The sequence below is a fragment of the Ascaphus truei genome, chromosome 1 (assembly GCF_040206685.1).
Source record: "Ascaphus truei isolate aAscTru1 chromosome 1, aAscTru1.hap1, whole genome shotgun sequence".
Classification (NCBI taxonomy): domain Eukaryota; kingdom Metazoa; phylum Chordata; class Amphibia; order Anura; family Ascaphidae; genus Ascaphus; species Ascaphus truei.
This window is the reverse complement of record NC_134483.1, coordinates 13,985,693-13,998,417: the sequence shown is the minus strand read 5'-3', so window position 1 is coordinate 13,998,417 and position 12,725 is coordinate 13,985,693. Positions and strand designations below refer to the sequence as shown.

The 12,725-nt window shown below is 44.8% G+C and overlaps 1 protein-coding gene across 4 annotated transcripts in view; it reads left to right on the top strand.

Annotated features, from left to right (window-relative positions):
- DNAI1 (dynein axonemal intermediate chain 1) overlaps nucleotides 1–12,725 on the top strand; it is a 371,426-nt gene that overhangs the window by 172,620 nt on the left and 186,081 nt on the right. For all 4 annotated transcript variants that reach the window (XM_075582503.1, XM_075582479.1, XM_075582488.1 and 1 more), the window contains exons 15-16: nucleotides 1,575–1,664; nucleotides 9,570–9,657. In XM_075582503.1, coding sequence (XP_075438618.1) covers nucleotides 1,575–1,664; nucleotides 9,570–9,657 — 178 coding nt within the window. The remainder of the gene's footprint in view (nucleotides 1–1,574; nucleotides 1,665–9,569; nucleotides 9,658–12,725) is intronic.

Sequence of the window (12,725 nt, the reverse complement as noted above, 5' to 3'; positions counted from 1 at the left end):
GGAGCAAATCTGTATTGAAGAGCTTTGCTGTGATCGCGGTGTTGTGCTGCGGGTCTGCCATCAGCTAGAGTTCTTGTTGCAGCACAGATGATCCCAGAAAAAAAAGGTTGAGAAGCAGCACTGGCTGTATGCAATTTGAACGTTAACCCTTCTGCCGCTGGAAGAGCAATGTGGTGCCTGCCTTTGAAAAACTGGGCAGAGAATCTCATTCTGTCCGGAAGGAGGCGGCCAGTCATTCTGCTTCCGTGGAAAAGAAGGTATTCTTAGGGTCACCTCAAAAGGTTACAGGGTTTTCAAGGTTTTACAGTCAGAGGGAGTGTGTGTGTGTGTGTGTGTGTGTATTACTAGGAACTCTTTTTTTCTTGAATTCTTGAAGCAATGTAAGATTTTAGACCTATATCTCCAATGAATACACATCACTAAACAATAAAACCTTACCCTATCCAAAAATATTTAGAATCCAGTAATATTATTTGGTATCTTAAATATCCTAAGTGATATTCCTAAAACATAAAAGTTTGACTAAAAATATATAAAATAAATACAGTAACTTCAAATTCGAGTGCACAATAAGAGCTATAAAAAGTATATTTTAAATGCAATGATTGGTAGATGTACATATTCTCCTCTTGAAATGAATAGGGATTAATCTTAATTCTCCTAACCCACATTATTTTTTTTAATGCCATAAATGATATCACAAATAAAAGATGACTGTCTCCTCCTGACATCAGAATAAAGCAGTTTATCAGTAGTTTGAATTTAGATCTGCAAGGTGAGGGGGGTGTAAGCTGCTCTGGCTACGAGTAAGAAGCTTGAGATACAGGTTTCTAACATATAAATGCAACCATGAGCACAAAATCACATACGGCATCAAAACATACCTCCCTTCGCATGACACAAAGCTCTTCTACACTCCCTGTGTTCTCCCCGAGTTGAAAACACATGATTATATCAGGCCTCATTCATTGTGCTGTGAAGGCGTTTTCCCAATGCCCGAGAAGCACTCGGCTCTATTCAAATTAATAAGGCTAATATGTTCTCCTGCACAGGCAAGCTAGAAAGGGCAGGACGTTCCTCTTTGCAACTCCTGGAAGTTTGCCCAAAAAAACGGGAGCCACGCTCAGACGGCGTTATAAGTGGATCCACATTGTAGCAGATCGCGCTATAACGGGGTTGAGCTGTATATGTGTGTGTGTGTGTGTGTATATATATATATATATATATATATATATATATATATATATATATATATATATATATATTTTATATATATATATATATATATATATTTAATATATATATATATATATATATATATATATATAAATCCGATTCAAAAATGAGGACTGCTGATTTCAGAAGTCCAGTAGGGCCGGTATGCATATACAAGATGGACATAGATGAATCTACTTTTATAGCATATGTTTGTTTTAACAAAGTTTGGTGGAACAACATTGTTCTATTAATAAGCCTGTCTTTTAAGTCTATCCATTTATGTTTTATCATCTCTCTTATGGGCACAAGTATTGCAATACTCTTTTTCTAACAGAAGGCAATGTGCTTTTTTTCAGGTCAAATGGCAGAAGGATGACATGGACAAGAATCTGAACTTCTTCTCCGTCTCTTCTGATGGGAGAGTGGTGTCTTGGACTTTAGTAAAGGTAAACATTTCATTATCAAATGCCTTATTTTTTAACTCATTGGCTACCATGGGGTTGAAAGAGTTCTTGCAAGGAACATATCACGTATTAATAGGAAAGTACAGATAATGATGTGACATCACTTTCAGGGTATCTATGCTTCAGCACTCGGCACAGGTGGCACAATCAGAGGCTCAGTCTTCATCTGAGCCTCTGATTGAGCCACCTGTGCTGAAGCTGGGATGTCCTGCAAACCAGACCTCTTGGAGGGGCTTGAAGACTGGAGTTGAGCACCCCTGGCTTAAGTAAAGCAGCAGTATCAAATGGACACAACTTTATATTCACCTATGGTGACCAAAATCAATCATTATTAAACATTTACGCATTGATATTGCACGAACATTGGGTAAAAACACAAATTATAAATACAATGATAAGAATGATAAAAATATTAATTCAAATTGGACTGGTGAAAGTGTGTAGTGATAAAAAGATATTGCCTGTGAATGAGGATGTTGCCTTAGTTGCTGCTGACTGCTAGCTCCTGCACAATCCCTCTGGGGTTAACACTGGACAGTTTCTGCTTCTCAGCTGGATCGGGCGCATATAGTCTTGGGACTCACTGCCTCCGTGAGTTGGTGGGGGCTGTGGGTCTCCTTGGTATGCGCCGTCAGATGAAAGAGTCCTCGGTGTCTGTAAGTTACCCCCTCCGGTTTGCCTTCAGTGTCACTGGATTACAGCATGGAACGGGTAGATAGCAGGCTAGTCAGTCTGATCGGCAGCAGGTAACAGGCTGTTCCTCTCACGGCTTCCTCTGTGCACTACAATCAGTGCTGGCTCCTCCTACGCATTTCACCACATGATGTGGCTTCGTCAGGGATAGGGATGCACCTCCCCCTACCCTCCCTATATACACACTCAATGCATTGAGCAGCAAAGGTTTAATTAGAACCAATTGATTAATTGTAGTTAGCTCTCTCCTCACCACTGTATATTCATTAAATACCTTTAACTTTTTTTATGGAGTTGTCCTGAATTTATTCTTCTTTATGGATGGAATTTGTGCTGTGCTCCTTTACTTCGCCAATTTTGCATGCACACTTGTAGTCCACCTGCGATGGCCGTCCGCAGGGGAAGATGGCAATGTCCGAGGAAGGAGGAACTTATGCTTGGCTTGGGGTTTCTCCAAACAGTCCACCAGCAGCTTGCAGGGTCCTCATGTAGTCTGTGTTGCTCACCCTACATCAAGCATGTCAAACTCAAAGGCTAACACGGGCCAAATAAACAAGGTTTAGGTTTATGTGGGCCGCAAAAAAACAAAAACTTCAATTTTCATAGAAACTTAGGTTTATTTTGAAAAGTACAGTATAAAAAAAAAGAACGATAAAATTAATGTTTTTTTCCTGACACTTGGCATCTCTGACTCTCTCTCTCTCTCCCTCTCTGACTTTCTCTCTCCCTCTCCGACTTTCTCTCTCCCTCTCCGACTCTCTCCCTCTCTCTGACCGACTCTCTCCCTCTCCCTCTCTCTGACTGACTCCCTCCCTCTCTCTGACTGACTCCCTCCCTCTCTCTGACTGACTCCCTCCCTCTCTCTGACTGACTCCCTCCCTCTCTCTGACTGACTCCCTCCCTCTCTCTGACTGACTCCCTCCCTCTCTCTGACTGACTCCCTCCCTCTCTCTGACTGACTCCCTCCCTCTCTCTGGCTGACTCCCTCTCTCTCTCTGACTGACTCTCTCTCTCTCTGACTGACTCTCTCTCTCTCTCTGACTGACTCTCACTCTCTCTGACTGACTCTCACTCTCTCTGACTGACTCTCACTCTCTCTGACTGACTCTCACTCTCTCTCTGACTGACACTCTCTCTCTGACTGACTCTCACTCTCTCTCTGACTGACTCTCATTCTCTCTCTGACTGACTCTCACTCTCTCTCTGACTGACTCTCACTCTCTCTCTGACTGACTCTCTCTCTCTGACTGACTCTCTCTCTCTGACTGACTCTCTCTCTCTGACTGACTCTCTCTCTCTGACTGACTCTCTCTCTCTCTGACTGACTCTCTCTCTGACTGATGGACTCTCTCTCTGTCTAACTCTCTCTGACTGACTCTCTCTCTCACTGACTCTCTCTCTCTCACTGACTCTCTCTCTCTCTCACTGACACACTCTCTCTCTCTCACTGACACACTCTCTCTCTCTCACACTGACACATTCTCTCTCTCTCTCACTGACACTCTCTCACACACACACTCTGTCTCTCTGACTGACTCTCTCTCTCTCACTGACACACTCTCTCTCTCTCACTGACACACTCTCTCTCTCTCTCACTGACACACTCTCTCTCTCTCACACTGACACACTCTCTCTCTCACTGACACACTCTCTCTCACTGACACACTCTCTCTCTCTCACTGACACTCTCTCACACACACACACACACACACACACACACACACACACACACACACACACACACACACACACACACACACACACTGTCTCTCTCACACACACACTCTCTCTCACTCTCACTCTCTCTCACACACACACTAACACACACACCCACACCCACACTCAGACACTCACATACACAGACACTCACACACACAGACACACATACATACGGGGGAAATCGGAACGGAGGGGATCGGAACGGAATCAGAGCGGGGGAGGATCGGAGCAGGGGGGGGGATCGGAGCGGAATCGGAACGGAATCGGTGGGGATCGGAGCAGGGGGGGGGGGGATCGGAGCGGAATCGGAACGGGGGGGATCAGAACGGAATCGGAGCAGGGGGGATCGGAATCGGAGCAGGAGGGCAAGGGGGAAACAAGGCAGGCATGGAGCAGTACTCACCTGACTTGCTCCATGCAGCAGGAAGAGGTGGGCCTGGCTTTGCAAGCTCAGATAGAGCTTGCTGCGGGCCAAAAAAAAAAAGCTGGCAGCGTGCCAACACGCTCCGGCCAATCAGGAGAGGGAGGAGGTTTTTTTTCCTCCCCTTTGCAGAGAGCGGGCGTTGCCTGGCACATCGCGAGCTGGGCCGCAAAGATAATCGTTGTGGACCGCATGCGGCCCGCGGGCCGCGAGTTTGACATGCTTGCCCTACATGTTGCACTCCGCCAGAGCTTCCTCAGGGGATGAAAATAATGTCCTCCTCTTCTTCCTCTATCTTTTAAATGTCCCACCGACGCCAAGAGCCGTGTGACGTCATCGCGCATGATGACGTCATGACGCACGGTGCACATCCATGATGTCACGGCATACCGTGCGCAGTGTACACAATAGGTAGTCTGGGTAAGTAATACAGCAGGGTTGGATGGTGTGAATAATACCCGAACAAGGTATCAGCCAACCGGAGAGGCAGGCAGCACGTCCGCGACGTCATGACGCACCGCACGCACCACTAAACTCCAAAAAGCAGCCCAGAGCAAGATTGTAGCAAATTGCAGAGGGATAAGCTGCTGTTTTGAGATCAGACATGTGAATTCTCATTTTTTCTACTCCAGTGACCACAGAATCCCTGGCTCCAGTGGAAAGATTGTATGCAAGAAGTGAGTGAACCCGCTCTACCTAATATGACCAGCGGTCATAAATACAGACCGGTGCAAAAAGGGCAAATGACTAAACAGTAGGAAAGAGAAAAGACACTGAATGAAGTATTGACACTATATCATTCAGATAAGTCCCTCTGTAATGCACTCAGTGTCGGTAAAGAGAGTACCCGATTAAGTAGCTATGTTGCAGTGTAAAGCAAATAATATGTAGGTATATGAATGGTTTAAAATCCATTTATTGATATATATTAAAATGAAATGGAACCAAACTGTAAATGGTGAGTATAGGAGATTAAATTGGAATAGATAGCACGTTGTGCAGGGTCCCCGTAGGGGCCTAGGGATAGTACTAAATAATATGCTAGTAAATCAGCACAGCAGGTATATGTGCGTTATATTTGGTCCTTGTTGGGGCCAATGAATCAGCACGACGAGTTAAAAACTAGAAGCACAAATCCCATTAACCTATAGTATCATGGCCAACGGCTGCTTCTAATAGATCACAACGTCCACTAAGAGATGCCTGTGGATAAATAAATTCAGAGCAATGCGTATTGGTGTTTATGAGGAACATCAATAGTGTGTCATATATATGCTCTCAACCAAAGTCAGATATTTCCAATAGTATAAACACTCATAAGCACAAATCCAAATGTGCAACCAGGGTAGGCTCCCCACTTGTATGCGCATAGGACCGAGATGAAAGAAAGATTAGGTAAAAATCTTATGATTCCGTACAGGTGGCATATACAGCTGTGACAAAAGTAATTATACTATATACCAATTTGAAGGATAAATAGCTCGTCACATCTATGTTTGTAAACATAAGGATTATATGCTAGGAGATAATGGGGAAGAGAAGGGCTGCACACCTGTCTGAGACGTGAAGGTGCTCACCAAGTGGTATTTTTACTTACTAAATAAGAAAAAATACATTGAATTAAATGGGATTTTTGAGAGCTCAACTCTTTCTCCTTTGCGCAATGAATACAGCATGACATTTCCAAAGGCAAATCAACTGCTTTTGGGGGGCCTAGTGAAAAAGTTTGGAAACCAATACAGCCCGTGCTTAGAAGCAGGACCTTCATGCTACACAAGTCAATGCCCTGGTACATGCAGGACCTTCATGCTACACAAGGCAATGCCCTGGTTCGTGCAGGACCTTCATGCTACACAAGGCAATGCCCTGGTTCATGCAGGACCTTCATGCTACACAAGGCAATGCCCTGGTTCATGCAGGACCTTCATGCTACACAAGGCAATGCCCTGGTACATGCAGGACCTTCATGCTACACAAGGCAATGCCCTGGTTCATGCAGGACCTTCATGCTACACAAGGCAATGCCCTGGTTCATGCAGGACCTTCATGCTACACAAGGCAATGCCCTGGTACATGCAGGACCTTCATGCTACACAAGGCAATGCCCTGGTACATGCAGGACCTTCATGCTACACAAGGCAATGCCCTGGTACATGCAGGACCTTCATGCTACACAAGTCAATGCCCTGGTTCGTGCAGGACCTTCATGCTACACAAGTCAATGCCCTGGTACATGCAGGACCTTCATGCTACACAAGGCAATGCCCTGGTTCGTGCAGGACCTTCATGCTACACAAGGCAATGCCCTGGTTCGTGCAGGACCTTCATGCTACACAAGGCAATGCCCTGGTTCATGCAGGACCTTCATGCTACACAAGGCAATGCCCTGGTACATGCTGGACCTTCATGCTACACAAGGCAGTGCCCTGGTTCATGCAGGACCTTCATGCTACACAAGGCAATGCCCTGGTTCATGCAGGACCTTCATGCTACACAAGGCAATGCCCTGGTTCATGCAGGACCTTCATGCTACACAAGGCAAAGCCCTGGTTCATGCTGGACCTTCATGCTACACAAGGCAATGCCCTGGTACATGCAGGACCTTCATGCTACACAAGGCAATGCCCTGGTACATGCAGGACCTTCATGCTACACAAGGCAATGCCCTGGTTCATGCTGGACCTTCATGCTACACAAGGCAATGCCCTGGTACATGCAGGACCTTCATGCTACACAAGGCAATGCCCTGGTTCATGCAGGACCTTCATGCTACACAAGGCAATGCCCTGGTTCATGCAGGACCTTCATGCTACACAAGGCAATGCCCTGGTACATGCAGGACCTTCATGTTACACAAGGCAATGCCCTGGTACATGCAGGACCTTCATGCTACACAAGGCAATGCCCTGGTTCATGCTGGACCTTCATGCTACACAAGGCAATGCCCTGGTACATGCTGGACCTTCATGCTACACAAGGCAATGCCCTGGTTCATGCTGGACCTTCATGCTACACAAGGCAATGCCCTGGTACATGCAGGACCTTCATGTTACACAAGGCAATGCCCTGGTACATGCAGGACCTTCATGTTACACAAGGCAATGCCCTGGTTCATGCTGGACCTTCATGCTACACAAGGCAATGCCCTGGTTCATGCAGGACCTTCATGCTACACAAGGCAATGCCCTGGTTCATGCAGGACCTTCATGCTACACAAGGCAATGCCCTGGTACATGCTGGACCTTCATGCTACACAAGGCAATGCCCTGGTTCATGCAGGACCTTCATGCTACGCAAGGCAATGCCCTGGTTCATGCAGGACCTTCATGCTACACAAGGCAATGCCCTGGTTCATGCAGGACCTTCATGCTACACAAGGCAAAGCCCTGGTTCATGCTGGACCTTCATGCTACACAAGGCAATGCCCTGGTACATGCAGGACCTTCATGCTACACAAGGCAATGCTCTGGTTCATGCTGGACCTTCATGCTACACAAGGCAATGCCCTGGTACATGCAGGACCATCATGCTACACAAGGCAATGCCCTGGTTCATGCAGGACCTTCATGCTACACAAGGCAATGCCCTGGTACATGCAGGACCTTCATGCTACACAAGGCAATGCCCTGGTTCATGCTGGACCTTCATGCTACACAAGGCAATGCCCTGGTACATGCAGGACCTTCATGCTACACAAGGCAATGCCCTGGTTCATGCTGGACCTTCATGCTACACAAGGCAATGCCCTGGTTCATGCAGGACCTTCATGTTACACAAGGCAATGCCCTGGTACATGCAGGACCTTCATGCTACACAAGGCAATGCCCTGGTTCATGTTGGACCTTCATGCTACACAAGGCAATGCCCTGGTTCATGCTGGACCTTCATGCTACACAAGGCAATGCCCTGGTTCATGCAGGACCTTCATGCTACACAAGGCAATGCCCTGGTACATGCAGGACCTTCATGCTACACAAGGCAATGCCCTGGTTCATGTTGGACCTTCATGCTACACAAGGCAATGCCCTGGTTCATGTTGGACCTTCATGCTACACAAGGCAATGCCCTGGTACATGCTGGACCTTCATGCTACACAAGGCAATGCCCTGGTACATGCTGGACCTTCATGCTACACAAGGCAATGCCCTGGTTCATGCTGGACCTTCATGCTACACAAGGCAATGCCCTGGTACATGCTGGACCTTCATGCTACACAAGGCAATGCCCTGGTACATGCTGGACCTTCATGCTACACAAGGCAATGCCCTGGTACATGCTGGACCTTCATGCTACACAAGGCAATGCCCTGGTTCATGCTGGACCTTCATGCTACACAAGGCAATGCCCTGGTTCAGACATCCCCACACAAAAAGAGCGGCCACGCTTTATGGGACATTTCCCCTATATATTTCACTCCAGCTGTACATATCATGAGAAAAGGGGAGTCCCTGTTACGCCTAAAATAATGTACTTGTTGTTTCAGCCTTTAACAAAAAGTTTCCATTCTTCTTACATTGCCTCAGAAATTCAATTCCGATGGTGTACCAATCCAGAGAGAGCTCCTCGTACATTGTTAGGTTTCCAACCACTTTTATAAAATGCCTACTGTTGTACTGAAGTCAAGTCATTGTTTTTAGAAGTGCTAGGGGTGAGGCCTGTGTCAGGCATATCTTCTGATTTCTATCAAATGTTAGCGGGGAAACTGAAAGACTTGCGTTGTGTTACTATTCTCTCTGACAGCGAAACTTCCATGCGTTTCATTTTTTTTTCCTGACAATATTTTTGGATGAAATGCATATTTAAATAATTCAGGCCCTTATTTATTTTTAAATGTTTTCAGATGAAATTATGTACATATATTATTGGATTAACCAATGTTGGATCATCAATTTCTTCATGATCACATTGGTAGTTTGAGCACCTCTCAGGCACTCTCTGTTTTATTAGCTGTCACGTTGGCATCAGGCATTTTAATGGGTTATAGAGATCTGCCGGCCAGTGCATGTCTAAATCCTGGTATGTAAGAATATAACGGAATTGTTCTCCAACTGCAGAATGAGCTGGTTCACACAGACGTCATCAAACTGTCAGTAGATGGATCTACCTCCAATGGGCCCGAGAGACTCCAGCTGCAGACAAATGGTAGGAAAGTCTTTGCACTTCAATCTGCTAATTGCATGAGGTTATTCAATCACAGGCATTAAAAGGCTATACAAAACTTTCTCTCATCCTATAAAAAGAGAAAATAAAGAATCTGAAGTTTTTTTTAATAACGCCTTTCTCTGCTTTCAGGGCAATTTGCCTTGTAGTTGTAGCATTACAATCTTAGGCCCGTTCTATAGTGCCGGACGCGCGCAGAATTTTAGTTAGCTGACGTTAGTCAGCCTTTCTATAATGGCACCGCGCGCACGGCGGGGAGCCGACAGACAGCGGGGAAGACGGGCAAAATAATCTTTTCGCGCCGCTACCGGCGCTGAAATGTATGTATGTGTTTGTTTGTATCTATGTATATATGTGTATGTATGTATGTGTATGTATGTGTGTGTTTATGTGTGTGTCTGCACAAAGTTAATAAATATTTTATTTTTACGAAAGTGTTTTTTTTATTTAATAAATAATAAATTACACATTACATACACACACAAACACATATACATACACACACACACACACACAAACACATATACATACACACACACACAAACACACAGTACCTTCACACAGCTCACAGCTCAGCATACACACGAAAAGCATGCGACACGTGCACGCGCGTTTGCACATGCACACGCTTGCGCACGGCCTAAACAGTATAGAACGGCTCTTATGTTGCCCTAAGATAATGTTTTATCAGTGCTAACATTTCAAGACAAGCTTTCCAGAGTTTTTTCTCTTCCTCTGGTCAAGCAATACTGATTTACAGAGATTCCAGGAGTTTAACACTGATGGAAAAACCAAGATAAGAATTTAAGTCAAATGAGGTAGAGAAGGATTTTCAGAGGGGATAGTAAATAAATCGCATTTTCTGTGCGTCCTTTCATTCCTATAGCCGGCTTGATATCAGTGCCTCTGTTAACTATGGTCTCCTGCTATCACATGGCATCGCCATGGCAACATGCCACCATGTGACACCACATGGCATCTCGTTGCCATGACATAACGGCGCATGGTGTCATGTTGCCATGACGTCGCGATGTCACGATGGCACATGTCACATGACACCATGTAGCAGGATAGATGCCGGCTGGACAGGGTTAGAGGCTCACCGCAAATTTTCGTATCTGTGAGCTCCAAGGCTAGAAACCGTCCTCAAAAAAATTGCCCTTAGGGACATTGGCTCTATGCGCTCACCTCAGGCGCTGAATTTTGGCGCACTGGCCCTGCATAGGGGCTTATTATATATGCTCCGAAGTGGCTGAACGGGCTATTTTTGGCTGAAATTTCTCTTTGACTTAATTACGGCCAAAAATAGCTCCTTCGGTCGCTTCGGATCATATACAATAAGCCCCGTATTGTACTGGTAAACACAAAGGATTCTGGGTATGTACATGTAAATGAGCACTACAGGTGGTCACTATGCCTTTTGATTTGAGTGACTGTGCCAGAGCCGGCTTGATGGCTTTGCCGTCGGTGCTGTCGCACCAATTCTCACGTTTGCAGAGGCCCAGCACTCTTCCCCACAACAGTTAAACTGATTGCCAGGGGGCAACGCTGGGCTTCTGTAAGTGCCTCTTAACTTCCATCCGGCTTCTCCTCTCCAACATTGCCTCATCTGTGCAACGTCACGGCATCACGTTGCCATAACAACGTAACGCCGCCACGTCATATGATGCTGCAATCTCACTGAGCTGAGGAAATGCAAGAGCAGGTAAGAGGCCCCGCGCGCTCCGCCGGCATCGAGCCCCGCTAAATTTTAAGCCGGCTCTGACTCTGTGTCATGTTATAGCTCCAGAAATCTCTTCCTGTATTTCTTTTACATTTTAGGGATACCATCAATTTGCTGCAGTGTTATCCATAGCAATTAATGGTTTTACCTTAATGCTTATTACATCAATTTTAACATGAATTTAAAAAATGAAATAATAAAAAATGGCTCTGAGTATTTTCTAGAAAACTCTGCATTCTAGTGTAATTATTAATACCTTTTTTTTTTTTAGGGCAAGCACCTTTTAATTGAGATAGCCTGGTTCTTTACTTACTTTTTATATTTACTTATACGTGAGTGCAATAAAAATGCATTACTTTTTACCATATTTAAATTTAAAGTGTTACTTCACAATATATTGTAATATTATTGGTTTCTTTCGATATACAGTTGCACCTATAAGGTTCAGCATTCAAATAAGCATTTTCCAAAATAGCACTCGTCACCACAACATATGGGTGTATATCAAGGAAACTAAATGACCATTTAGCTGTTACAGCTGATGTAAGAGCAGCATATGGCATTGGGATCTTATAGCATCAACAAAAAAAAGAGTGATAGTGTAGTTATTGTGTCTCAGTTGTAAGGGGCTATTATGGATGACAAGTTTTTTTTCTTTATATATTTGTTAGGTCAATTGCACCTACAGTACTTTTTATATAATATTGTGAGTATCTTCCACGCAAGATTTCTTGGGTTCAGGACGGTGAAGTGAAGATGACCGTGGAAACTGTATTTTTGCAAACAAAATGTGTCATTTGCTGCGTCTCCTTGTAATAAGGAGGAAATGAAACAAAAAAACACACTTAGCGGTTCACTTGAGCTCTTCCATTTCTCTACCAACTTGTTCTCTCTACTTTGCCTTTTAAAAGCACAATTCGTTTCTTCCTTCTGTGTTTTGTTTTTTTCCTGCCCCTGCTGTGAGTAGCAAGCCAATGATGGTGCACATTTTTGGAAGATTATGTTTCTGAATGGATTGCTTGCTGCTAAGGAGTACTTGTAATTGGATGCCAATTATACTCTTGGTTTACAGTCCTATATTTTATGGGGGCTATATGAGGCATGAACTATGAGAAGGAAAGATCCAGCACCCCACGGATTTTACAAAAAGTTCAAATTTATTGCGCCATACACAACGACCGTTTCGACCTTAGTAGGTCTTTTTCAAGTGAAAAGCCTTTTCACTGGATCTTTCATGCTTGGATAAATTGTTACAGGTATCCCTTTTTGAACCAGCAGCACGGGTAATACTGTTATGTATAATTGTTTATGGTGTGCAGCATATCAC